Below are 26,239 nucleotides of genomic sequence, written 5' to 3'. Positions count from 1 at the left end.
TTCGGTGACTAGCTCCATACTTTATTTTTCTAAACTTCGCCATACTAACTTTTACTCTGTATATTTACAACTATATGACACTTTTATGAGCACCCAATACTGGGCATTGACTTTGTCTCTTCATCATTGCTTCACACTACTGCAGTAAAGCCACGATGACAGCAACTAGTGTGAGAATGCCAACTGTAGTCTTCCCTGCGCCGTTATTCTTGGCCAGAGCCTTATCCAAGAAACCTCCAATCACCTCACGATGCTTGTTGGTGAAGTTCTGGTTGCTGAAGTAATCCGTAACACCGGACTGGATCGAGTTATAGGCAGCAGCACCAAACACTTGCTCGTTACGCTCAGCAAACGATCGTATCCTCCACATTTGCTCGTCGGTTTTCATGCGCGCAAGCAAATTGTTGAAGGCGGAAGCTACGTTTGCGTAGGAACCATGTCTGCGATGAAAAGCGTACAGAAATGAAAATCATGTTAGCGGGAAATTTCGAACGTTAGAACTTACGCGTTAGCCCATCGAACGTAATAGGTCCTCAAGTACTCGGACAGATGATCCAAGGTGTATGGGTTCAGCAACAAATACGAGAAGGCAGTGTTCTTATCTTGCGGCCGAATGTCATCAGAAGTGATCGCATCCATTACTTTCTGGAATGTTTGAATCTCATCTTAAGTATACATCATTATGCCGAATTAAGCTTTTACTCACGAAGATCTGCTCCCGATCCTGGGCACAACCCAGACCTTGCAGAATAAGGATTTGCTCGGTGGCCATGTTGGTGCTCATGTACTGTTCCCACAGGAAGTCAAAATGTTCGTCTGTGCCCTGTCGAATTCCTTCACAGTATACTACTTGTCGAAGATCCGGATGAACCCTAGAAACAATTTGGTTGCAATAATTATCAGTCCTGATGAAAACAATCTTTACACTCACTTGTTAGCTGGGTCTTCATAATAGCGAACGAATTCGTCGAAGGCAGCTTTCTTACACGTTATGCTGCCGTAGTTGCAAGACCATTGAAGAACATTAATGCGAAGGTAGGTAAACAGTCGACTTTCTTCATCGGTTGGCGCTGTAAACTTGACTAGACCGTGCGCTTTGCTGAACAGCTGGACAATGTATTTCTGCGAAGAGAAACTGTTATTAAACTTCTGTCTCTGTAAAAAAAACGATAAATTGTCAGTGTCATCTACAGTTCTTTTATACGATACATTCTTCAGTAAAATATTGCGAAAGGGTAGAGTAAGGTGGGGCAAAAGTTCGACCTTAGTGATATAATCAAAGTTTCCAGGAAAACAATAGCAGTTAAAACAAAACAAATACCATACAGTGAATCTTCAACATATTGGCTATAATTTTGCTGAACAAACTTGTGCCAAAATATTTACCCATTTTTAGTTATAACAGTTTCAAAGTTGATTGTCTTATTCGAACTTTTGCCCCACCGGTGCACTGTGTTTTATTTTCTCGATTCCATGCGCTTTTTGAATAGCGCCCAAATCATTGATTTTAGCGATATAGTTTGTTCGGAGAAGTTTCTTGGTATATTAAAGCGCAACTTTTGACGAAAAAAGTTTTGTGATCAATCCAACTAGCAGTGAGATAGAAAAACTATTTTTTCAAAACATTTAGATAGACATATGGTGTCTTCGGCAAAGTTGTAGAATTGGCTATTTGAAACAATTTTGTCGAAGACACGATTTTTCTATCTCTTATACTTTTTGAGATATATGCCGTTGTATGTGAATGGCCCCTAAAAATCATATTTTTTTTCATAACTTTTTTCCAAGATTTTTAACATTTTTTGTGTTTTCTACAAAGTTGTTTGTTATGGAAAAACCCGTGTTTTTGCTGAACATATCATCACCCTATCTTTTGAAGTAACAAAGTTATTCATAAATAACTCTTTTTTTAAAGGGTAGTTTAGGCCTCTATAACTGGCTTCGGCGCAAAATGGCGCAGAAAACTCTTACAAATCATGAAAGTACCATATCTCCCCTTTCGGCAGTTGATAAAAACTTTTGTCTATAAGCGTCTTTGAATGGGTTTTTACTATCAAACAAATAAGCCTTATTAAAACGAATTCGACTGATAATTCTTTTAATTTAAGAGATAGAGAGGTGCAATGTTCAGCAAAAACACGTGTTTTAAGATCTTCAACAACTTTGTAGAAGACATGAAAAATGTTAAAAATCTTGTAAAAGAGTTACGAATTTTTTACATAAAGAACATATATTTGTATGAAAAAACTCATTTAAAATCATTTTTGTTCATAACTTTTTACTTAAATTTTTAACATTTTTCATGTCTTCCACAAAGTTGGTAAACATCTTAAAACGCGTAGTTTTGCTGAACATCGCACCTCTCTATCTCTTAAAGTAAAAGAATTATCAGTCGAATTCGTTTTAATAAGGCTAATTTGTTTGATAGTAAAAACCCATGCAAAGACGCTTATAGACAAAAGTTTTTATCAACTGCCGAAAGGGGAGGGGTACTTTCATGATTTGTAAGAGTTGTCTGCGCCATTTTGCGCCGAAGCCAGTTATAGAGGCCTAAACTACCCTATAAAAAAGAGTTATTTATGAATAACTTTGTTACTTCAAAAGATAGGGTGATGATATGTTCAGCAAAAACACGGGTTTTTCCATGACAAACAACTTTGTAGAAAACTCAAAAAATGTTAAAAATCTTGGAAAAAAGTTATGATAAAAATATGATTTTTAGGGACCATTCACATACAACGGCATATATCTCAAAAAGTATAAGAGCCATATGTCTATCTAAATGTCTATCTAAATGTTTTGAAAAAATAGTTATTCTATCTCACTGCTAGGTGGATTGATCACAAAACTTTTTTCATCAAAAGATGCGCTTTAATACACCAAGAAACTTCTCCGAACAAACTATATCGCTAAAATCAATGGTTTGAGCGCTATTCGAAAAGCGCATGAATTCGAGAAAATAAAACACAGTGCGGTGGGGCAAGAGTTCAAATCTAGTGTGGGGCAAAAGTTCGCTGGCTAAAGCACAAAATATCGATCCTTTTATGACAGGCATACTTTATATCATCCGTTAACTTATGTTTGCCGACAAATACACACTAAATTTTCATCAAAAAATTGTCTAAAACCTGTTTTATTGAAATATACTCCAAAATAGTAGTTTTTCGCAAAACTAAGTGGAAATGTAAAATTTTGGGGACAGTTTTCACACGATCAGACAAATTTAACTAAATTTGAAGATAATATGTGGATTTTAGGCAATTTGCAAATTCTTCCGTGAGTTTATACATGGGTCGAACTTTTGCCCCGCTGATTCGAACTTTTGCCCCACTATGGGCCAAAAATTGTTGTCAAGCATTTATGCAAAAACGAATACACCTCAAAGCAACCTTATGATAGGGCTAGAAACGCCTTTACATAAAATATTGATAAAGATTTTATCTTCAACTAATTCCATGCCACGAAAGTTTAACCAAAAATTACAATATTCAAATTTTTTATTGATATTATTATTCAGATTGTTTATTTATTCTTCCAATTACATGAATTTCATTTTAACTTATTTACAAAAAAAAAGGAAAACAAGTGTAATGTTAGCAAATGTTAAGGCCATGTAGCCCAATCGGAATTTTAATTTGAATAATTTTGAAAGACACCCTGAAATCTAAAATATGTTAAGAGTGTAAGGAACTCATCGTTACCACTCATCATAATAAAACGTCATCTTCATATCTATCATCAAGGCTATGGGTAGTGGATCAGAGGAGTCGCTAGCGGGAGAACCCACCCCCGACGACTACTATAAATGGGATGAGAACATTTGGGGAACCCCTCTTTTAATTTTGGTCCGGAGTAGTGATGAAGACGATTCGGTTTCGTCCGTTACAAAACGAGCCGGTATAAGTTCCGCGATGTGAAACCTTACCAAAAGTTTTATCTTAAAATTATTGGTGTAAAATTGTACAGTGATAACGTCACAAACCGTTTAAAATCACCTCAAGATAATAGTACGGGTTAAGGAATGGCACCACATCAGCTAATAACAAGACACCCTTTTCTAAAAACGCTACTGGCAGAATAAGTTTAGCCTTCTTTGATCGTAATGTGCAAATAATTCGAGCGAGTGCACAGTGGAACGAAATCAAAATAAGTGGGACATGTGTGTTTGTGCTGAAACTTTTGGGTTTAGCGTTTTGACATGTTCTACAAAGATTCATCATTTGTTGAGTACTTCATTTAGATACTGAAAAAAAAATCACTTAGAGTGATATACACTGAGAAAAAAAAATAACTTTTTTATTTATAGTCAGATTAGAGTTTATAGATCCTGGAAATGTATAATAAGTTATTGGGGATTTTGTGTGAAATATTTCGATTCCTTGTAAAGAGTAGTGGTCGAAATATACCTTGTTGCTTGCTCTTGCGGGGGTGAGCGACGAGGGCAGGATCGAACATGCCGCGCCGCAGGTCTTTAGTAGTGTTTGATCTATTGATCGCGTCGCTTGCTCTTGCGGGGGCGAGTGATGAACACTTGTTTGACATACATGTGAGTATCGAATAATATTGCGAATACGGTTAGGCGTGATTATATCATGGATCGCATCACCAAACATTGGTGACTCCTAGATCTCTACCTTATCCCACTAACCCTATATCCTTTCCATGACAACCGTGGAGATGCAGAGGTGATCTCGGTCTCTAGTAACAATGGTAATCACACCAAAGGCGCGTCCACGTTTGAAATCATGGGTAGGACAAATGTTGGCAAATATTTTGTGTCACAGTGAAGCTAAGAAATATTTTAACTCTGGACTGGAAATTGAAAGTTTTTTGTCACTGACTCCTCTTTGCTTTAACCCCCTCATTTTCATTATATTATTTCATATGGTACTCCAGAAATGTCTGAAGTAGTTCATTTAGTGATTATTTGCCCAAAGTATTTTTTCAAGAATTTTGTTTAGTATACCTTAAGATTTCTACCTGGATTTTCCCAAGGGGAACCACAGAAATGGAATTTCTCCAAATATTATTTCCAAAAATTCTCTGAATTCCTCGAAAAAGTCTTTGAGATTTTTTTCAAGAAAGTCCTAACTCATTCAAGCTTTTATCCAGTGATTCACCCATCGCTTTCCCTGGGACACTCTCCACGGTTCCCGGTCAAAATTTCTTCTTCAATTCAATCAATAACTTCTCCAGAAACTTCTAGGGATTTCCTTTAAAATTGTCTGTCAAGATTTATATTAGATTTTCTCTAAAGAAATCTTCAGCAATTGCTCCAGAGATTCCTTCTAAAATTTCTACAAAAAATGCTCTAGTAATTCTTTGAGATTTTCTCTCAAGTGAGTTTTGAAAGTTTTCAGGAATTCTTCCAGAATCCAGAATCTCCAGGGAAATGCCAAGATTTTTTCTGAAATATAAATCTGTGAGACATTTCTAAAGTAAATCATAGAATAACCGCTTCTAAAACTTGGATAAGTTTTAAAATCTCCCTTAAGGATGTCTGAAATAAGTACTGGACTCTTGTACAAGTTTTAGAAGGTTTCCTAAATTATTTGCAAAGAAAACCGAAAAAAAAATCAATCGACTCTCAAGACAGTATTCTGTAGGATATTCTAAAGAAACTTCTCGGAAAACATTGGACAGTACCACTATAGAAATTTGTGTAGGAATAATCGGAGGAATTATTGGCAAAAATTATACTGCAGTATTTTGGTATGAAAACTTAAATAAAGCTTTGAAGCTTGCAAGGGATTTTTTTTGACAAACTTTTCAAGAAATTTTTGATAAAACTGTAGGAGTAGTATTTGTATGAAACGTAGGAGAAATTCCTAGAAACAAAATAGATTTGCTCGATGAAACGCTCGAGGAATTTCGAATTTTTGGTATGATACGTGGATGAATTCTTGAAGGAACCCACAGAACAGATCAAGTGGAGGAATTCCTGCAGATTTTCTTGAAAAATAACAACCCTTAAACTATTTTTTAAACACTCTGGAATAAACTTTTGTAGATTTCCTCGGTAGAAATTCTGTTAAAACTTTTTGAAGATCTCCCAGAGTAACAACTGGAGAATTCGGTTGAAGGACTAGTGAAAAACAATCTAGAGGAAATTGTAGGATAATTTTGGAAAAGAAGTCAAAGTAATACCTGAGGCAATTACTGGTGGTAGTAGCTTTGGAGTTCCCAATGATTTCCTGGAGCAAATTCTGGAGAAATTATTCTAAGCATCCTTTGAAAAATTGCTGGTAGAATTTCCGGGACAATCGGTAGAGAAATCTCTGAAAGAATTTCTGGAGCGTTCCCTGTAGGAGACCTTGAAAGTATTCCAAATATTTTTTTTCTCATACATCCTGAAGCTTTTCCTTGTGGGATCTGATACGATAATCTTGAAGAGTCTGTAACCTCGTTATAGTATCAAAAGGTTTCTTTAGTGCCGAATAAGTATAAAAGAGATTTTAGGGACTTTTTTTAAACAGATACTTTAGACAGCTTCTATTTAAAATACAGACTTGCATTAAGAGCAAGTCTCTGAAAAGAAACCTACTACCAGTCCTGTCTTGAAGATCATTCATTGGATCAACTTTTGTTATCATTCATATTGAAAAAAAAATATGAATGTCATTTATATTTATATCCCTTTTGGCAAAAATAGACCAAACTCCTTGCCGTTACAACCAGTGCAATTGTTCTTATTTCCTTAATACTTCTAGATAACAAATGGATGAACAGCAAAAAATCTGTGAATTTGTGTAGTTTTTTATTCTTTGCACCGGCTAATTGCTAAAGATTTCAAGAAAAACTTAAGATGCTTGAAAAAGGCTTCAAAACGCAGAAACTGTTACTAGGCATGAGTATACCATGAAAACCTTATCATATGTTCCATCCTCCATAATAATAAGTAGGACGTTGATCGAGGGTATTGAACATGTGATAAATAGTTTAATTCATTTTTCAAGCTTTCTGCTGATCTTGTGTTGTAGAATCGTGGGTAGGACAACCCTTTGACTGTCCTACCCAGATGTTTGTGTGCGTAGTACATGTCCTACCTGTCCTACCCACTTCCCGCGCCACTGAATCACACTAACATTCCTTCCCTTCCCCGATGACCGTAAGGACGTGGCCGACGCCGTTATCGACTTTTAAATTTTGAGCTCTCGATTTGTGCACATTGAGAATGGTAAGCTAATCCCAAGCTCCATTCACAAAATCTCAGTGCAACTTCGATTGCTCTGGTCAATCACGGAGTAGCAACTACGAATTGTACGGTCATATATGCTTATGCTAATATTTCAATTCCTTGTAAACTCTTAAGATTTCTAAAGCGTTCTGCAAATTTCTAGCAAAATACGATGAATTTCTAGTTGTACTTTGCATATTTCTCGCACAATCTTGAGGATTCTGAATATGTTTCCAGCAGATTTTGGACATCGTTAGTGGTAGTTCAGGAAGCTCTTATGAACTTTTTTATAAATTTTACTTGAGAATTTTTAGGAATATCGCAGCGAAATCTTAAAATTCGAAGCGATATCTTCAAAATTCCTAGCAAGCTATTGGAGAACGGTCGATTCCTATCTGAATCCTACACAGAAAAAAAAAATCCGTTCTCGTATCCGTGAACAGCAGGCATGAACTCGTCAACGAGTAAAAATACACAGTTAACTGGATCATATTTAAGTAAACGCGTTGCCTAGTTCCGAGAACGTTCATGTAAACATGATGGTTCATGGTGTATTTTTAACAGTTCACTTTTTCCAGAACTATCCTTTGGGCGTGTATCTTATAAAAAATATATGGTTTTCAACATCTACTTATAAACTTTATCCTAACATCCAGTTTTCGACAAAATATTCTTGTAATTTACAGAAGCTTTGTTATTCTAGTTGCTTTCAGCTAAGAGGAGTTATTCATTGCTTTCTTCTCCATGTAAGCAAGATCCGAGTCCACAGGAGCAACTTCAGAATTCTAGCAGGTTTCTGTGGATTCTTAACGGAAACCTGAAGATTCTTATCGGGCTCTCGGGTTTTCATAGCAGGATCTTGAGAGTTTTTGTTGATATGATTGATTTATAACATAAAAACTGAACTTCTAAAACACAATTAAAACTTATTTCAAATTGAAGTGATGAGAAGCTTATTAATGCATTCTACGAAAAAAATGGGCCACAGTTATGGGATACTCATGCAGCTTGTAGGCCGCATGTTGAATATCATTGTTCTATACCATTGTGTAAATAGTTCTAGAGGAATTTAGAATCCAACTATTGAAGGCTAAGTCAATATTCTTTTACGAAAAATTGCATAGCCTTGTGTATAACAATTGATTTCAACTATTTATTCGTGCCCTTTTGAATGTAGTCAATTATTTGATATGAGATGCCTACCAAGCAGGAAATAAAATTTTGAGTCATTTTCATACTGTCAAATTTAATGCTCAGGCTTAATTTGACTTGAGCACTAAAAATTAAAAGTAGATGGAGTACCGTATACCTTTTAATTCCGCTCTCAAATGCTTATCTTTGACAGATACGCGTACAATACAAGCAGTAATAGATAAGAGGACAAGGGAAATATATAGGAAAAGTATGACAACACTTACTGCCGAAAAAGAGGATTTAAAAAGAGTAGCGGTGAATTTTGATAGCAAGATTACAAAGCCTTTGGCTAAGAAATTTCGAAAATATGGAGTAGATTTGGTTTTCAGCAGTAGGAGTAGTCAGCTAAAATCTAGATTAGGATCAACAAAGGATAAAATTAATAAACTGAATAGAGCAGAAGTACATAAAATTTCATGCCCCCATTGTAATAAAATCTATATAGGACAAACTAAACGAACTCTAGAAATAAGATTCAAAGAACATGTTGCAGAGGTAAAAAAAGCGGGCAAGGAACTAGAAAAGGGGTTAGCGTATGACTTTAAATCAAAAGAAGCTGAACATGTTTTCCAGGATGGACATCAAATGACAAGCGATACCATAGACATCGTACGAAGCGTATCTTCATCTTGGAAACTAGACGTCGCTGAAAGTTTAGAAATTAACAAACAAAAGCCTTCACTACTTACTAATAGGGATCAAGGAAACTGACAGTCAAGGCTGTTTAAGTTTGTACCTAAGAAATATAAACGAGCTTGAATACATAGGTAGATAATTAGGGATTAGTATAGTTATCATTATCCCTTTCTAATTTTTTGACCACGACATGGCAGGTATACACCTGTCGAAACTTTCCTAGGTAGATTGAGTAGGTACTTATCTGGTGTTAGTATTTAAGGTAGAGTGCGACGATTTCTTTAGTGGATACGAGTAACTGACACTGAAGAAGACTGCAAGTGGTAGTCGAAATACGCGTATCTGTCAAAGAGGCTTTTAGGAGCAGAATTAAAAGGTATACGGTACTCCATCTACTTTTAAGTTTCTCTATTGATATTCTGCTCAGAGGATTCGAACATTAATTAAAGAGTTGATTTGACTTGTTATGTTCAATGACCAGAAAAATCATTCAGTTTTGTACCAACCTAGAACTTGTAAATACTACGAAATTTTTTGTATCCTTAGATTATTTTGAGAAATTATCCAGTACTTTCATAAAGGTCACTATTGTGATTATTGTTTCTGCATAGCCTACAAATACTGTACAAAAAGCTTATAAAACATAATTCCAGCTATGAAAAGTGTGTGGGACGTCTGTCACAATTAATATGACGGGTCTACAAATTTACAGTATAGTCCGGACATTTTGGTACTAAGCCCATTCGCTATAAACGCATATACCAACCCCCCCCTTATTACATGCGAAAATGATGCAGTAGCCGTGTAAGAAGAAAAGGCATGAATAAAGAGAAGAAAAAAAAGGATTAACTCCGTATAACCCCAGCATCTAACGAAGTTTCGTCCGTCATCGCAGCAGCAACCCCCCCTTTACTAGTCTCAAAATAAACGTGTTTATAGTAAAAGCCTGTATATTCTAGTTTCATTATTCTGTATGGCCTGTCTGAACCTCAGCTATTAGAATTTAAGGTTGTGTAAAGAAAAATTTTGTTTTCCGTTTTCCTTCCACTTTTGTATTGTCCGCCTATTCACCACATTGTTCGGAGATTCTCCAGAGACCCCCTGAAACGAGCCTGAGATCCAGGTTAAACAAAAGAGGCCTCGAGCACCCACCCCGGAAGTTGCCGTAGGCTCAAGACCAGCAACTTGGGGTTTTGGAAGATCCCCTTCTGGGACCTCGCAAAAATACCTGAACCAAAGAGCAACGTATCAATTTGTCCACATCTGGACAGTCTGATAGTCTGGAGGTTATCTAGAAGATGTTTTAAGGTGAAGATGAATCGAAGCCACATCTCAATCTTCAAGAGCTTACATCTACAGAATTAAACAATTGGTCCATTGTCGGTTCTTCAAATTCATGCTATTGAAGTTTTGAGTATAGTTTCGCTACCCCTCTTAACCTTAAGGTGAAGATGAATCGAAGCCAAATCTCAAATATTCTAGAGCACGGATCTGGAGAACCAAACATCCTTTTAGGTTGAAAACTTAATCGATTGCACACGCGCTGGTGGTGGCCAATCGATTAAGTTTTCAGCTCAAACGGGTGTTTGGTTCTCCAGATTCGTGCTCCTGAAAATGTGAGGTTTGGCTTCGATTCATCTTCACCTTAAATAAATTGTGTATGAAATTACTGTTAATATGGCCAGAGATGAATTCGCAGATGAACTAAAGCCTTCATTGGAATCTCAGTAACATTCATATTATTAAATTAGTGTTCGTAGACATTGCTAAACCATTTTTGCATAGTTTTCTAATGCATTTGGTCAATATTGCAATCGAAATTTACAGGAAAATTCTTAATCAGCCTCACATTGTTGACTTTAAACTCACAAAGAAAATGGGGGATTTTCTTAAGCAAAAAATTGGTAATATTTCTGCATACTTCAAAGATTTTCATGAAAATAGTTAAAGAAAACTTGTGTAAAAATAGAAGAAGTTCTATGCATAAAAAGAAAAACTCAAAGTAATCAAAAAAAGGAATCTAACCCGAATAAAAAAATGCCAAGAAATCCTATAAAATATTGTTTCCCAACTTTGGTGATCACAGGGAAACAGTTTGCCGAATGTTCATCTTTCCAGCGAGATTTTTACCCGCGAATCCCCGCTTGGGAATCGTGGCTCTAGATGCTGCATTAACAATGGCAGCATGAAATAAAGTTCTTTAGTACAAATCTTTAATAAATCTAACTGAGATGAACCAACCTCAGGCTGAAAGCCTAATCAATAAAGATGATAATAATAATGCATGTTAGTTTTAATAATAACGAATGTTTCTTTGAATAATTTTTCAATTAACAAAACCTTCAACAGCTTGTGGAATGCCATGTTTCTGTCAACTTTTTTTTCTTGATACTTTTACTTAAGAGGCGCCCTTACTAAATGTGCATCTTTAACATTTTGACCAAATGCGTCACGCATTCATGGCGCGCATATTTCTATTTCCAGGATATTTAAGGCCTTTTGGTGCGTCATCACAAAATGGCTTCTTCCAAAATCATTAACATATTGTTATGATACTATTGGTTTTTGCAACATCGATGAAATATAACTGCTTATCACCTGATTTAATGGATAATTTATGCGAAGAAAAATGCTTCAGGTGGTATTTCAATATTTAATCAACACTTTCAGATACAGCATTATCAATTTAGCGACAATATACATGATATTTATATTCTCAAAAAAAAAATCTCCGATTTCATGCCGCATTTCATTGCCTCACACAACTACACTTGTAAATAGAAGGTGCTTACCTTTTCGACTGTAATTCAGCGGCAAGCATTTGTGTTTTGGATCCCATATTGCGTTCACTACACTTCCACTAAACAAATCTTTTATTCACCTTCCTTAAAAGAACACATTTCCACCGGGATTTCAATATTTATAAAGTTTTATCAACCGCATCACTCAAAACTATTATGGCGATGGTTTTCACTTGTTGCGAATCGACGCCTCCACCGCACACTGAGACATGCCTGGTTTATAGTCTAAAATATCCAACATTTTTCTGTTGTATTAATTTTCAGTGCGGAAAGGTTGGGCAAAGCATAGAAACTTGAAACTCATACGTTGTTTGTTTTTCGATTCTCTCAAATTACAGAAACCATCTCTACGAAGCATAAAATCATACCAAGTGTTTATCAATTTGGACCACCCAAAATAATTGAAAAGCTCCACAGTGCGATGCGTCGGGATGCGTCGGGACGCTTCTATCGTGTGTGCACAATCATCGCGATTGTTGAGCGCAGTGATGTCAGAGTTGCTATCGGTAAAATCATAGCATATAATGTGGATTGATCACAAAAATCATTAAAATTTTATTAAATCAGTGATCTTATGATGGAAAACTATTTGCAAAATGATAAGTTTTTATAATATGCAGCAAATGTTCCGAAAACAAGCATATAACAATTGCTAGAAAAATCTGTCACCAATCACCTGGCAACACCGTCATCTCTTGCAAACATAACCCGTACCGATGCATAACAAAAATATGCGATAAATCCAATAAAAAACAGAGGAATTCCGTTGCCCTTCATTTAATTGTAATATTTTCTTTTGATATGTACGATTGAACAGTTGATTTTGATTTCCAATACTCGTCAATCTACTAAATTTCCCATGTGTTTACATAAAAATATGCTTAACACAAATGTTATATTTTTTGTTTGTTTGTTTTGAAAATATACATGGAAAGGCGACACTACTACTGTTACATCAATGATGATTCTAATGATTCTTTGAGTTACACGCCGCTTCACCTTAAGAAAAATGCGATAGCTCAATCAAAAAACTTTCGGAAACGTACAAGCGGATGAAAAAAATCAGTTCATTGTCAACAAAGATACGACCCTTCAAAGTGCTCTAGGCTCATATCATATTAGCCCAGAACACAAAAGCTTAAACAAAAGTTACATCTCATCATTATATCAACTTACGGCAAATTTCTCCTCATCCTCGTGGTGGATTCTCCGGGACAGAGTGGTAAGGCCATTGACAGCAGCCAACCACGGTGGGTACTCGGTTTCATCTTCCAGATAATCTAGAATCTCCAAAGCGGCGTCATATTTGACAACACCAGCCCTAGCCAGGTTGAACAAGTCGTCCACAATCTGCGCCCTGTTCAATACATGGATTCCACCGAAGTTTTCGGAGCGTAGGGCCTCACTGATTTTAGCCCAATTGTCATCGTCGTAGTTGACCCGGTAATATCCCACTTGTTGGTTGTTCAAAATGAAGTACAGCAACTCTTCCGGATTGGTGACAGTGATCTTGTAAGTAGTGGTATTGACGATCATCGGTTTAGTATTGGCAAAGTCGGCTTCCTTCGAGGCAAAAGTGATTGGCAGTGGCCATGTAGTTTTGTCGTCGTGGTTCATGTTATTGACCAGGAAACGTTGTTGAGTTATGGAATAACCGTCTTTGCTTCCAATAACTGTGACCAAGGGATATCCTGGTTGAACGGTCCACGGTTCCATGAAATCCCTAACGGAAGCATCGCCATGCTCGTTGAGAGCTTCAAACAGATTTTCTGGGCGAGTTGACTTAAATGCTCGTTCCTTAATGTATTGACGGAGAGCATTCTGGAACTTTTCTGTAGTAATAAGATGTTCAACCATGCGCAGGGTGACAGCTCCCTTATTATAAGAAATGCTGTCGAAAATTCCACTGACTTGGGAAGGCGTGTATACATTGTGTGTCATGGGGTGAGTGCTTTCCAAGCTATCCATTTGCATGACACCTTGTAATTGTTCAACAACGAACTGAAGGCCTAAATCCCAATTTTTCTCGACCAATGCTGTACCAAAGAACTGGAAGTAACGAGCGAATCCCTCGTTCAACCATGTAACATCCCACCATTCACAGGTTACCAAATCTCCGAACCACTGGTGAGCAATTTCGTGAGAGATAACAGCAGCAATACGCTGTTGTTGCAAACTTGTCGAGTCGTCCTTTCGGTACAGTATGTTTGACTCACGGTAAGTCAACAGTCCCCAATTCTCCATGGCACCGGCTGAAAAGTCAGGAACGGCCGACATGTACATACGAGTCATCTCCGGTACAGATGAATACGGGTAATCGATCCATGTTCCAATTTCCCTCAGGAGATCAATTCCAGATTGTAAACTGTAGTCGGTTTGGTTTAATGCTTCCGGGCGAGCCAAAATTCCCATACCGTCTTTTTCATTGACTTCATAATCTGCAACAATAAATGCCAGCAAGTATGAAGCCATTGCAGGAGTCTTGGCAAACTCATCCTGGTAACGTCCATTGCTGTAAAAAAGAAAAGCTAGAATACTACAATACAACGAACTGAGTTCAAACTTACCTCAGGGGAGTCTGCAAAATGATAGGAGTGTTGGAAAACGCCTTGTAGGTCGCTGGGCGGTTGATCTTCACCTGAAACGTTGTTCTGAATCGTGGTTCGTCGAAACACGGAAATGCACGTCGGGCATGTGTCTGCTGGAACTGGGTTGATGCCATCCAGACTTTCTTTCCGTTGACTTTGTAGTAACTTCGATAGAATCCATGCATGTCATCATCCAAAATACCTACGTAGTTGAATATCAACTGGTAGTCAACGTTTTCAGCGAGGGCCTGGTTCACGGGGATGGTGAGTTTGTGAGTTTCCTCATCGTACGTTTCAACTCCATGTGGCACATCCGAGCTATCGCTTGCCCGTTTCAAGTACCACGAAGTGATGTTAATTTTCCACATGTGCAGTACAATATTGGTAACATCAGGCTTTGTCACCCGGAATGTCATCACAGAGATTCCGTCAAAGCTGAACGCTTGGTGCGAATCTTCATCTTCGAAGTATGGCGTCAGGGTAATATCATAGTGGGACGGCATCACATCATCATTGAGACGGTAATCTTCTAGTTCAGCTCGTGGGGAAATTTCAACTACGGTGGTCGCTGGTTTCAGCAGATCTATAGGGCTTGCCAGGACGCAACACACCCCAGCTGCCAACAGGTACACTAGGGTACCCTTCATTCTGAAAAAGAAATCGGATGGGGATGGTTAAATCAAACTGACACGGTGTACATTCAGGTTCAAACTTAGTACAAATCTAGTGTCAAATACAGTGATACCTCAACTCAAGCTACGCGACATTCTTTTAGCACATACTCATGAATATTTATAAATTCGGAACATAACATCATAACATCTGAAGGAAGTATAACTAAATTTCGGTGCCCATCGTATTCTTGTTCTGTGCATACAAAAAATCTTTCTACTATTGGAAGTTTTGAAAAATATATCTAGCAATAAAACAGTACTTTTCATTGCTACAAAACAGGGGAATCAAATTTATCCTTCAAAATCGCAAAGAAAGGAGCATGTTGCGTTTTGCCGGAAACTCTTAAAGATCGCGAAGTTCTTCTCAAGCATCTTGAATAGAAGTAACACACATTTATTTTTTACTTATAATGACAAAACTGAACGATTGTTCAAAGTCGTCTTGAAAGTTCTCTCAAGTGAAGAGATCAAAAATGGAATAAATGATTTACTTGGATTTCCACAGTCCAAGTAATCATTATGAAAAAGAGAACCTGGCATTATTCGGAAATGGCGTTCTCAAGAATACTATTTAGTTCACTTTATCAAAAGTGATCTTAATAATATTGAAGCTTCAGAAAAATCAAAACTTATGTTCGATGCTCGTGTGACATGGGAACATTTCCAAAAGCCTGGAGGAAATTTTTAGAACTCCACTCTGTGCCTTCGGTGCCAAAAGTGGGATCACGGTACAAAGCATTACCGATGCTGAATGCATGATATACGGAGGTTCTTCTCACGCCAAAGACGTCTGTCCTGTGAAGATACCAGAAAGTTTAAATGCGCAAATTGCGGGGGTCATCATAAGTCTAACTTTTGGGATTGCCCTCAACGTATGTGAGTCGTTGAGGCTCAGCCAGGCAGATGAACGGTAATGTCCGTTACGGTTTGGTAATGGTCGTTTCCGGAGTTCCACTGGTAGAGTTTTGAACAATGCTCATTTTTCAATTAACGATCGCTTGATTAAGAATCATACCCATCAGGAAGATTTAATCATGCCCATTCACAAACTAATTTTATTCCGTGGGGTAGCCGTTCGAATCTTTTAATTCCGCATGGATCTACCCAAGGAAAATCCTATGCCGATATCGTAGCAGGTAATTTAAACTTCTCCCATGAAAACAACGAGTAGCCGTTCTAATTGTTTCAAATTAAATGAAAAAAAAAAACCGGCCGCCACAGGAAACTTCTATTCCGCCTTTTCGTATACCGTATATATGAAAATCTTAACGGAAAATCATCAGATAATGCACATACTTCAAGTGATATGTCTCACTCTGATTTTATTTTTCTAACTGAACAATTGAATCTAATGATTGATGCAATGTTCAAAACCATAACTATGACTGAAGCAGTCCAAGTCGGCGTAAAATTTACTAATCAAATTATTATTGGATAACTTCTTTCTAATGGATCCAAAAAATTATTTAAATATTTTAAATTAGAATGCTCATTCTTTGAATGGTAAAGAGGACGAGCTAATAACATACATATAGCAGTTATTACTGAAACTTATTTAAAACCTAGATCCAACCTCAAGGGATCCAAACTTTTTTGTTTATCGTAATGATAGACTTGATGGGGCATGTGGGGGAGTTGCAACCATCATTCATAGGCGTATAAAACTGTTTTCGTCATTTGAAATTAAAGTTTTTTTTAAACTTTATGTGTTTTAGTTGAAACACAGCTTGGTAAATATACTTTCATAGCTGCATATTAGCCCTTTCAATGCTCTGAGCAGCAAGTTAATTTGCTCCAAACTGACTTGCGAAAATTGACTCGCAATAAGTCATTTTTTGTCAATGTTGACTTTGATGCCAAAGGAATAATTCGCAAAGTAATTCCAACGGCCGAATTTTATTTGATGAGTACTCTTCCAGATCAGTGCTGATAGACTCACACTCCAATCTCAATCAATTCGCTCTCCCGTGGTTATTATTTAAATTGTTTTAGTGTTATTAATTAAATTCTAAATGTCAAATTCTGGATGTTTTAACAGTTTTCTACCATGACTTTCATCGAAATTTAAAAAATGCAGCCTGAACAAAACTTATGGACAAAAGGCTTAATTTTCGTACATAATTTCTCTGAATTTTAGACTAACATTCTCTCCGAATCCTGGGAATAAATTTTACCAACAATAGAGACGCAGAATCCTTGGCAGGATTATAAAAAAGGCTTTTTACAGAATCTTGAATAAGATTTTTTAAGAATTCTGGACACGGCTGTTATGGATAACAAAGGCAAGATTTTTACAGAACTTTCACCAGGACTCTATATACTTCTAACAAGAATTTTCAACAAATTCAATACGTACTTTTTTGTAAATCCTGGGCAATGTAACGCTATGACAGAACCTTAAGCGAATTTATAATAAAATTTTGAGCAGGTTTCTTTTGAAATGCTTTTAGCATTATGAAGAATTTTAAGGTTACATTTCGAGATGATCATTGAGTGAGATTTGGAAGGAATTCTAGCCACGATTCTTGTAAAATTCTGGACATTCTGACCAAGAATTTTGTAAAAGCTTGGTCAGGATTTTAGTACAATTAGTGTCATGCAAATAATACTAGGCCAGATCTTGACAGAATTCGGAGTATGATTTTTATAAAATTGTATATTATTCTCACAAGATTCATTTTTTTTTTCAAAATATTATGGACAAGATTATTATACAATTCTGAAAGGGATTCTTACAAAATCCAGCAGGATACTTATCAGCAATTATCTGTTTTTTGATTTCTTCAAATGAAATTTACTTCATTCATTGATTTTTGTCAGATTATAAGAACTTTGTTCACTGACTTTTGTCAAACTTCATGCGAATATTTGTGTGTTTAAAAATGTGGCCCGCGACACAAAATTGTTTCCGCGATTCGGCCCGCGGTTCAAAAAGGTTGGGTGGGCCTGCATTAGAGATCTGTTTCGCAAATCTCACGCTTGAAATTTTGATGTAAAATCACTCAAGCAACTCAAACAGTAAAAAATGAATCAGTCGCAAAACCCGTTAAAAACTCGTAAAACCCGAATGTTGTTGTTTACGTTAGAAAGGATTACTAGAATTTTACCAGTCATGAGGGGATGCTTTTTAACAAGGTTCATCACATGCGGTACTCTCTACTAGTCAATTCGAATAACTAAAATCGTTCTTTTTGTCTCCATTAAATATGATATATGAATTACTCTTTCATTACGAAAGATATGTATAATATTACACTAGATCAGCACTAAATAACGGTAAAATATTGATGAAATCAAGTAGAATAGTTCTTAAAACGCCTAAACCCATGTTATTATCGAATATTTGGAAAAAAAAAATCACTGTGGGAGCAAAAATGTTCTTCTACACTTGAGAAACCACTACTGATGCCTCATTTTGATTCATTATTATGATTTGTTGATGATGTTTACATTTTTATGAGTTTCACTCCAACCATTTTTGTTTAGCAAATAGGTGGCATACTTGCCCCAAAAAGTATAGATTTCAACCAAAATGGATTTCGTATGTAAAACTAAATATTTTTTTCGTTCAAATGCCACAATTACTTACACATTTGTATAGCTTTACGATGTACAGTACGTTTGAATAATTCGTTATTAATTTACCTCTCACCATGCTATTTAGAAACAACGAAATCCTATAAAAAATCACTGAAATTTGATGGTTTTTACAAAAGTCCATGTAAATACGTGAAAAATAGAGCAATTTTCGTCATATTTTGACCATTGTATTATGAACTATAAGGGAACATATTGTGAAGCTCAAATAAAAAATTTTTGTAGTTATTATAAAAATCAGGGGTGGCACACTTGCCCCTAATTCCGCTATCCCATGAAGCGATTCTCAATCCTATCTGCTCCACTTTCAATTATTTTTGAGTCAACTTGAATTCACATGAAACATATATTGACTCTTATCTTGATGTAAAGATTTATTTACATACTAAACTTATTGCTTGACAATGCTCTTGAAACTTTAACAAATTACTTTGTTGAAGCCAGGAACATTGCAGTTCCAAAGTGTGAAGTAAAATTTGAATCCGTGATTATTGATGATGATCTTAAACTCTTGATCCATCTTGAAAACGTGAGGAGAAGGCAATTTCAACGCACTCGCGATCCTGCTTTGAAAATTATATGGCAGGATTTGCAGAAAGATATCAAGAAACGTTTTGCACAATTCAGAAACAAAAATTTTGAAAATAAAATTTCTCAATTGGACCCTGGCTCTAAGCCCTTTTGGAAATTATCTAAAATTTTGAAAAAAAAAACTCAGAAGCCAATATCGGCATTGAAAGAGAAAAACAAATTATTACTATCCAATTGCGAAAAAGCTCAAAAACTTGCTATGCAGTTTGAAAGTGCGCACAATTTTGATTTAGGACTTACTAGTCCAATTGAAAATCTAGTTACTCAGGAGTTCGAAAATATTCTCAATCAAGACAACGTTTTCGAAAATGTCTGCACAGAAAGAAAAATCCATGTAAATTTCAGCGTAAAATCGTGCACATAAAGGGAATGCCAAATTTGTCGCAAATTTACATGACACATCGTGTAAAATTACATCAACATCATGTAAGTTTCCGTTATACATCATGTAATCTGGCATGGACTCTATCCGATTACGCGACAATTGGCATAAATGTACATGTGTCATGTAAATTTGCGACAAATCTGGCATTCCCTTTATGTGCACGATTTTACGCTGAAATTTACATGGATTTTTCTTTCTGTGTGGTAGACTGATTGGAAGAAGTGAGAACTATTATTGAAAAATTCTAAAATATGAAAGCTCCTGGCGATGATGGAATTATCTACATTCTCATCAAGAAACTTCCAGAATGTAGCTTATCATTTTAAGTTGATATATTTAACAAATGTTTTCAATTAGCATATTTTCCTGACATATGGAAAAATGCTAAGGTACCAATTTTAAACCCAGACAAAAATCCTGCAGATGCTTCTAGCTATCGTCCAATCAGTTTGCTATCCTCCATCAGTAAACTTTTTGAAAAGGTCATTTTGAACAGAATGATGGCCTACATCAACGAAAATTCAATTTTTGCCAATGAACAGTTTGGATTCCGACATGGGCATTCGACCACTCATCTACTTTTACGTGTAACAAATTTAATCCGTTCCAACAAATCTGAAGGCTATTCTACTGTCTTGCTCTTCTAGACATAAAAAAAGCATTCGACAGTGTTTGGCATGAAGGTTTGATCGTAAAATTAAAAAACTTTAATTTTCCAACACACATTGTTAGAATAATTCAAGGTTATCTGTCAAATCGTACACTTCAGGTTAATTATCAGAACTCCAGTTCTGAAAGATTTCCTGTAAGAGCTGGTGTTCTCCGAGGCAGCATTTTAGGACCAATATTATACAATATTTTCACACCTGACTTTCCTGAGCTACCTCAGGGATGTAAAAAATCCTTGTTTGCGGATGACACAGGCCTCTCCGCCAAAGGACGAAGTCTGCGTGTCATCTGTAGTCGATTGCAAAAAAGTGTGGATATTTTTTCTTCATACTTGCAAAAATAGAAGATTTCTCCTAATGCTTCCAAAACTCAACTAATAACATTCCTACATAAAATAGAAGCTCTTTATTTGTAACCTTCAAGAAGACATGTTGTCACGATGAGAGGGGTTCCGATAAGTTGGTCAGATGAAGTTAAGTATCTAGGGCTCATGCTAGATATGAATTTTATTTTCAAAAATCAAATTGAGGACATTCAAGCTAAATGTAATAAATATGTTAAATGTCTCTATCCCCTATTCTATCTTTATAGAAAATCCAAACTTTGTCTTAAGAACAAGCCTTTGATATTCAAACAAATTTTCAGGCCAGCTATGTTGTATGCTGTACCGATATGGACTAGCTGTTGTAATACCAGGAAGAAAGCTCTGCAGAGAATTTAAAATCAAATTTTAAAAATAATTCTGAAGCTTCCTCTCTGGTATAGAACCAATGAGTTACATAGAATATCCAGTGTTGAAACATTGGACCAAATGTCAAATAAAACTATTAATAATTTCAGGCAAAAATCGTAAAATCTTCTATTGCCACGATTAATGCGTTATATATTTAGGTTAAGTTAGGTTAAGTAAATTGAAAACGTGTTTTTTTTTCTCTCATAAGCAGGTGAAATTAACTCACCTGAAAAAAATCTGAACTGCTACGGCAAATGAAATGTAATATGTTGTTAACAAAATGTTAATAAAATCTTATTTTTTTTTTTACTAAATTAGGATGATAGTGTTGTCTAATAACACAGAACACCTAGATATAACAAATCTGGACAAACATTTGAAAAGGGCCCAAGAGGTCTTGAGCCTTTTTTTTAGAAACGTTGCTATTGAGCCCTTTTTAGCCCGCCCACGCAAACGAACACCACTATCAGAAAGATTGGTGTTAGCTCTTCCTGTTGGTGGTATTGGTGAGCGTGATCGAGTTGAACTGGGCTCAACAGCGTCTTGCAAAGCCAATGTTTACCAATGTCGATGTGCCCTTTTGAAATGTTTGTCCAGAAATGAATGTAATCTTTGGAATGATACTAATAAAGAAATTAAAAGAAAATGCTTCGTGAGCACCTAGGTATAAGAAACGATTGTAATTTTTGAAATGGTTCCGTAGTGTTTGGATTTCGATCCGAATAAACCGATCGAACCATATTCAGGGAGTGTAACAGTTTACGAACCATAACAGTTCGTGACAGACTGCAATCGGAGAGCCCTATGAATGTTTATATTCACTCTCTCGTTTAGTACGTGGCGAGAGAGCGTTTAACCTTTCGGTTGTCGCGCGAATTTTTGTAACGCGAGTAGTCGCGCGTTGTACTTTGTACAACATGCTTGGTTTTGCGAATATCCCAGGAGCCTGACTACTTAGAAAGATGACGTCTTCGGCAAAGTTGTTCAGTGTCTCAAGGGCTATAATTGATCGAGTTAGTTGTTTCTTAACTTTGCCAACAGGTGACGCTAGTGAGCATGAAACATCTGTTTGGTAGATCTCAGGATCTTGACCACTTAGGAAGATGGTATCTCCGGCAAAGCTGTTCAGTAGCTCAAATCCTTTCTTTGTTTAGTCCTTGAAGTTCGAGATTAGCTAAAATAATTATGGTCCTTGAGCTACGCATCAACTTTGTCGAAGATACTATAAACTATAAAAGTAGCTCGAACAATGATAGTCCTTAAATTACTGAACAACTTTGCCGAAGATGTCATCCTTCTAGAAGGTCAGGATCCTGAAATATCTGCAGAACAAAAGTAAAAGCTCCATGCCCACTAGTGCCACCTAGCGGTCGAATTCCGAAATAAGTGATGTACCATCAGATAGCGCTCCACTTCCAGAACAACTTTACTCAAGACCCCATGTTTCGAAATTATCTGGATATTGAGATATACCGATTTAAAATTGTGGTCTACTTATTATTATGCGACTTCTATGCACATTTGTTTATCTAACCGCATTATAAAGAGCCATACTGTAAACAATAACTGTTGAGTATTGTTCTTAAGAAGATTCTTGAGGAATACATTTTGGTTTGGCGTCGATAGATATCTTTGTTACAAAATCATAGCATATAAATCACAACTGTTGTACAAAGTACAACAGCGCGACAGCCCGAAGGTTAAGAGCAGTAACTCTCACAGACCACAACAGTGTCTAGCCATTCGGGCAATTTATGTTTTGCGTAGAATGAGTAATACCTACCTTCCATATTTTCTGATAATACAACCTTAAACAACTTAATCAGTATCTATTGGATCATCAAACAACACTGTGGGTGCAAACATAGCACAGAAAATGGAAAATATTTGCCTCTGTTCATTGATCAGTATGAGAGTGTGCGTCAGCGAATGTAACACGTGGTGACACAGAGCAATCGGCGCCCATCAGTGGGTGGTGTATGTCTGCCTTTTTTTCCTTTCGTGGTTCGTTATCTTCCACGAACTATAAATGTTATGTGTGTTGTGTGAATGCAGGCGGATGAATGGGTTAAAATTTTAGCTCGTTTGTCAATGATCGTTAAATTTTCCTAAGTCTGTGGTACCGAGAAAGGAATAAAAAATACATGTCATAGCATATTTTGAGTTCAGCGATTGTTCACTCCTTTAAGTGCAGGGCTTCTAATCTATATGTGTAATCAATGATTTAAGAATCAGACTCACACTCATGCAAATTCTAACCTAAACATATCAAGGTTGGAGCCCAACGGTTGTCTAGGGTTATCCCAGTCTTTTCTGGTATAAATGTGGCTCAGCAACTTTCAAGAGGTCACTGTTTATGCTTGTATTTCTAAATGTTTGTTCGCCGCGCCAATTGGCATATAGCTGACTTGGTTTATCACTTGTAAGCCTTGTTACACATATTACTCATTTTTAATCTATTCAAGGTCAATCTAAGAAATACAAACTGATTTTCAAGGGCGACAATTCTATTCACAAATTCGATTTACGTAATGACGCCATTTACGCAAAATTCTATTTACGTAGCACTGACCCATTACGTAAATGGTGGGTTCAGTGTAGTATATCGTTTTGGCCACAATCATCGAAGGCAAGCATGGAGCATTACTATCCACAGATAACCACTCTTTACGGTTTGATTGATTAGCCATCGTTGTTCGCGTCACATTATTATCAATGGTGGCAATGATAATGATGAACTTGAGTGACAGTCAATTCACATTCGATAATTGTTTTACAATGTTATTTTCCGGTTAGAATTACTATTGCCTATTGACGAGAGATTCGAACCGGTAAGGCACAGTATATATGTTTGAGGAATTTTCATGGCACTGGACGGTGATTAAAGAGGATTTGTTGGGATACTTCAAGGTGTAAAAAAACGCGATGAGATATGTGTTCAGGTGGTATTCAATAATCAATCACTGATGCTTCTTACAATGTTCTTGGAACTAGAAACTAATTGTTCTATTTATATTTAGATAAAAATAAGATAATCTCTACTAAACTAACACTGAAAGCACTTTTTGCATAAATTTTATTAATGTACAATAACGGGCTTATAATTGTATCAAATCTGTTTTTTGACACAGAATGATCACCTGCAACTAGCAATATATCCACTGTTGCCTAAACGATTTTATTGAATTTTGGAGTACCATCTAAAAATAAATGTGAAAACTTTTGATTCAAAACTTTTGATTTGATCTTTGACAATAAAAATGCACCAAGACAAAAAGTGATGTAGCAAAAAACAGAGCATTGAGGCTAAGTAGCCCGTCATTAGTTTTTGCAGCCATGTTGACTTTGCTGCTCGCAATTTCAATGAAACAAAACTTAGTCATCATAGTTCATAATGATTCAGAAAAGTATCATCATGTGTGCTCACGTGCCGAAAAAATGCTTTTCAGCATTGTCAGTGCAATACCAGCTGATTTCCATTAATTCGCAGTCGAAAGATGAATTGGTTTGTTAAGGAATATCCATTTTTTTACATATTCTGATCTGAGCCAGATTCCAAATTTTCAAAATTTCCGTGCGCCGGAGCTATTTTTAAAACACGATTGAAATTAGTATGGAAATCACTTTTGAATCACCCCACGGTGAATTTTACTACGGGACGCTGTCATGTGAATTGAAATGTCACTGAGTCTACAGATTGAAATATTTATCAATCATTTATAATATCAAAATCTAAATGTTGAAGCGCAATAAAATTATATTATACTTAGAAAAATGTACTCTTTCAATCAAGCTACAAACAATTGTAACTTTTTCTTCGCTAAACAACCCAAACAGCCACAATCATCAACGAAGCGTATAATTTGCAATGACGACCTACTTCGCCTTAAATCATCTTGGTGTTTTCAGCACTCCTCTTCAATCAATTAGTAATGGAGTAATAAGTAATGAAGGTGAGCCTTGCTTAGCCTAGTTGCAAAGTCTGCAGCTAAAAAACAAAACCATACAGATAGTGTCTAATTTCGAATCACGGTCGTTCCAAGATCATTCCGTAAAACGGGGTATCAATAATAGTTCGGGTAGCTTTGACAATGCACGACCATAACATATTTAACGAAATAACATAATATCTGTTATTATAGGAAAGGAAAACGAATGCAAAAGTAAAGAGTATTTGTATCATACTTTATGTAAGAGCTATTTTCATTGAATTTGAGAACATTTGAGGCTATAAAGCCTATTATATAAATCTTAATATAAAAAATTGATGAGATCTTAGAATTTCTGACACATTTACAAACAATCTATTTACGACCACAGTCTGATGAAAATTTAAAGAGTTTGTCACTTATCCTTGATAGGCTGGTTATAGAAGAACTTCAAGTCTGTCTCAAATCTCTCAGACACCGAAAGGCGAAAATCTAACCGTTTTCCAGATCAATTGCATTTAGTTGTCACACAGTTTTATTCTAACTTTTATTGTAACTCGACGACTGTTTCTAAACCGAGAGAAGCAGGTTCTATCCTAGTTGGGATAGTTGTATTTTTCCTTATAATTAAACTATATAAATGTTTGTTATTTTTGTTTCAGTTGGTGATTTGTGATAGGTCAAAAGTTTAAATGCTTTGAATCTTCAATTGTGAAAATTTCAAGTTATTTTCAAACCGTAGTGAATATTTCAGTTGAATCGGAACACTAGAACCAATGCAAAATTTTCAGCCAGAAATCTTGAAAACTCGTAAGTAGTCACCTAGTGCTACTATCTGCATTCTGACACTTATATGATTTTTTGGTTGCAACACAGTGTTAAATAACACCAATAACCTCTTCAAACACCATACAAAAATCACAAGTTTGACATCACTCTCCGCACAGATGATTCACTCCCATGCATGCACTTAATAATAGGACATTCCTTAGAATTGAGTTCATTGACTGTTTACACTGAAAAATACTCGTTTTCTTACACAAATTGTTAATAGTCCAATTCCACAGACTTCAGTGCATAATTTACACATCCGAGAAAACAAATCTTCACATACCTTTCAATACTGTACACCTAGCTTCTAACAACGTAACACTAACTTAAAACTAAACGGTCAAATCAGTACTGAAGAACCGTGTTTCGCCCAACCGAAAAGTAACCGCGGTACTAATCTGTCGGTTTGTAAAATTGGATGGTTTTATAGCACT

The 26,239-nt window shown here is 36.1% G+C and overlaps 1 protein-coding gene across 2 annotated transcripts; it reads right to left on the bottom strand.

The window, feature by feature from the left end:
• LOC5566780 (membrane alanyl aminopeptidase) lies at positions 1-26,239 on the bottom strand. Of its 2 annotated transcripts, XM_021857248.1 has the most exons (7): positions 26,089-26,239; positions 14,376-15,044; positions 12,985-14,320; positions 932-1,122; positions 707-872; positions 506-645; positions 42-440 (listed from the first exon to the last, which is right to left on the bottom strand). In XM_021857248.1, the coding sequence occupies exons 2-7, from the start codon at positions 15,041-15,043 to the stop codon at positions 137-139; spliced, it is 2,805 nt and encodes a 934-aa protein (XP_021712940.1). In that variant the 5' UTR covers position 15,044; positions 26,089-26,239; the 3' UTR covers positions 42-136. The 2 variants fall into 2 exon arrangements, with proteins under 2 accessions (XP_021712941.1, XP_021712940.1); XM_021857249.1 differs by lacking the exon at positions 26,089-26,239 and having other exon boundaries at positions 1-440; positions 14,376-15,043.

Source organism: Aedes aegypti, chromosome 1 (genome assembly GCF_002204515.2).
Source record: "Aedes aegypti strain LVP_AGWG chromosome 1, AaegL5.0 Primary Assembly, whole genome shotgun sequence".
In the NCBI taxonomy this organism is placed as follows: Eukaryota; Metazoa; Arthropoda; class Insecta; order Diptera; family Culicidae; genus Aedes; species Aedes aegypti.
The sequence above is the reverse complement of the archived record's forward strand: the minus strand, read 5'-3'. Positions and strand labels throughout refer to the sequence as shown.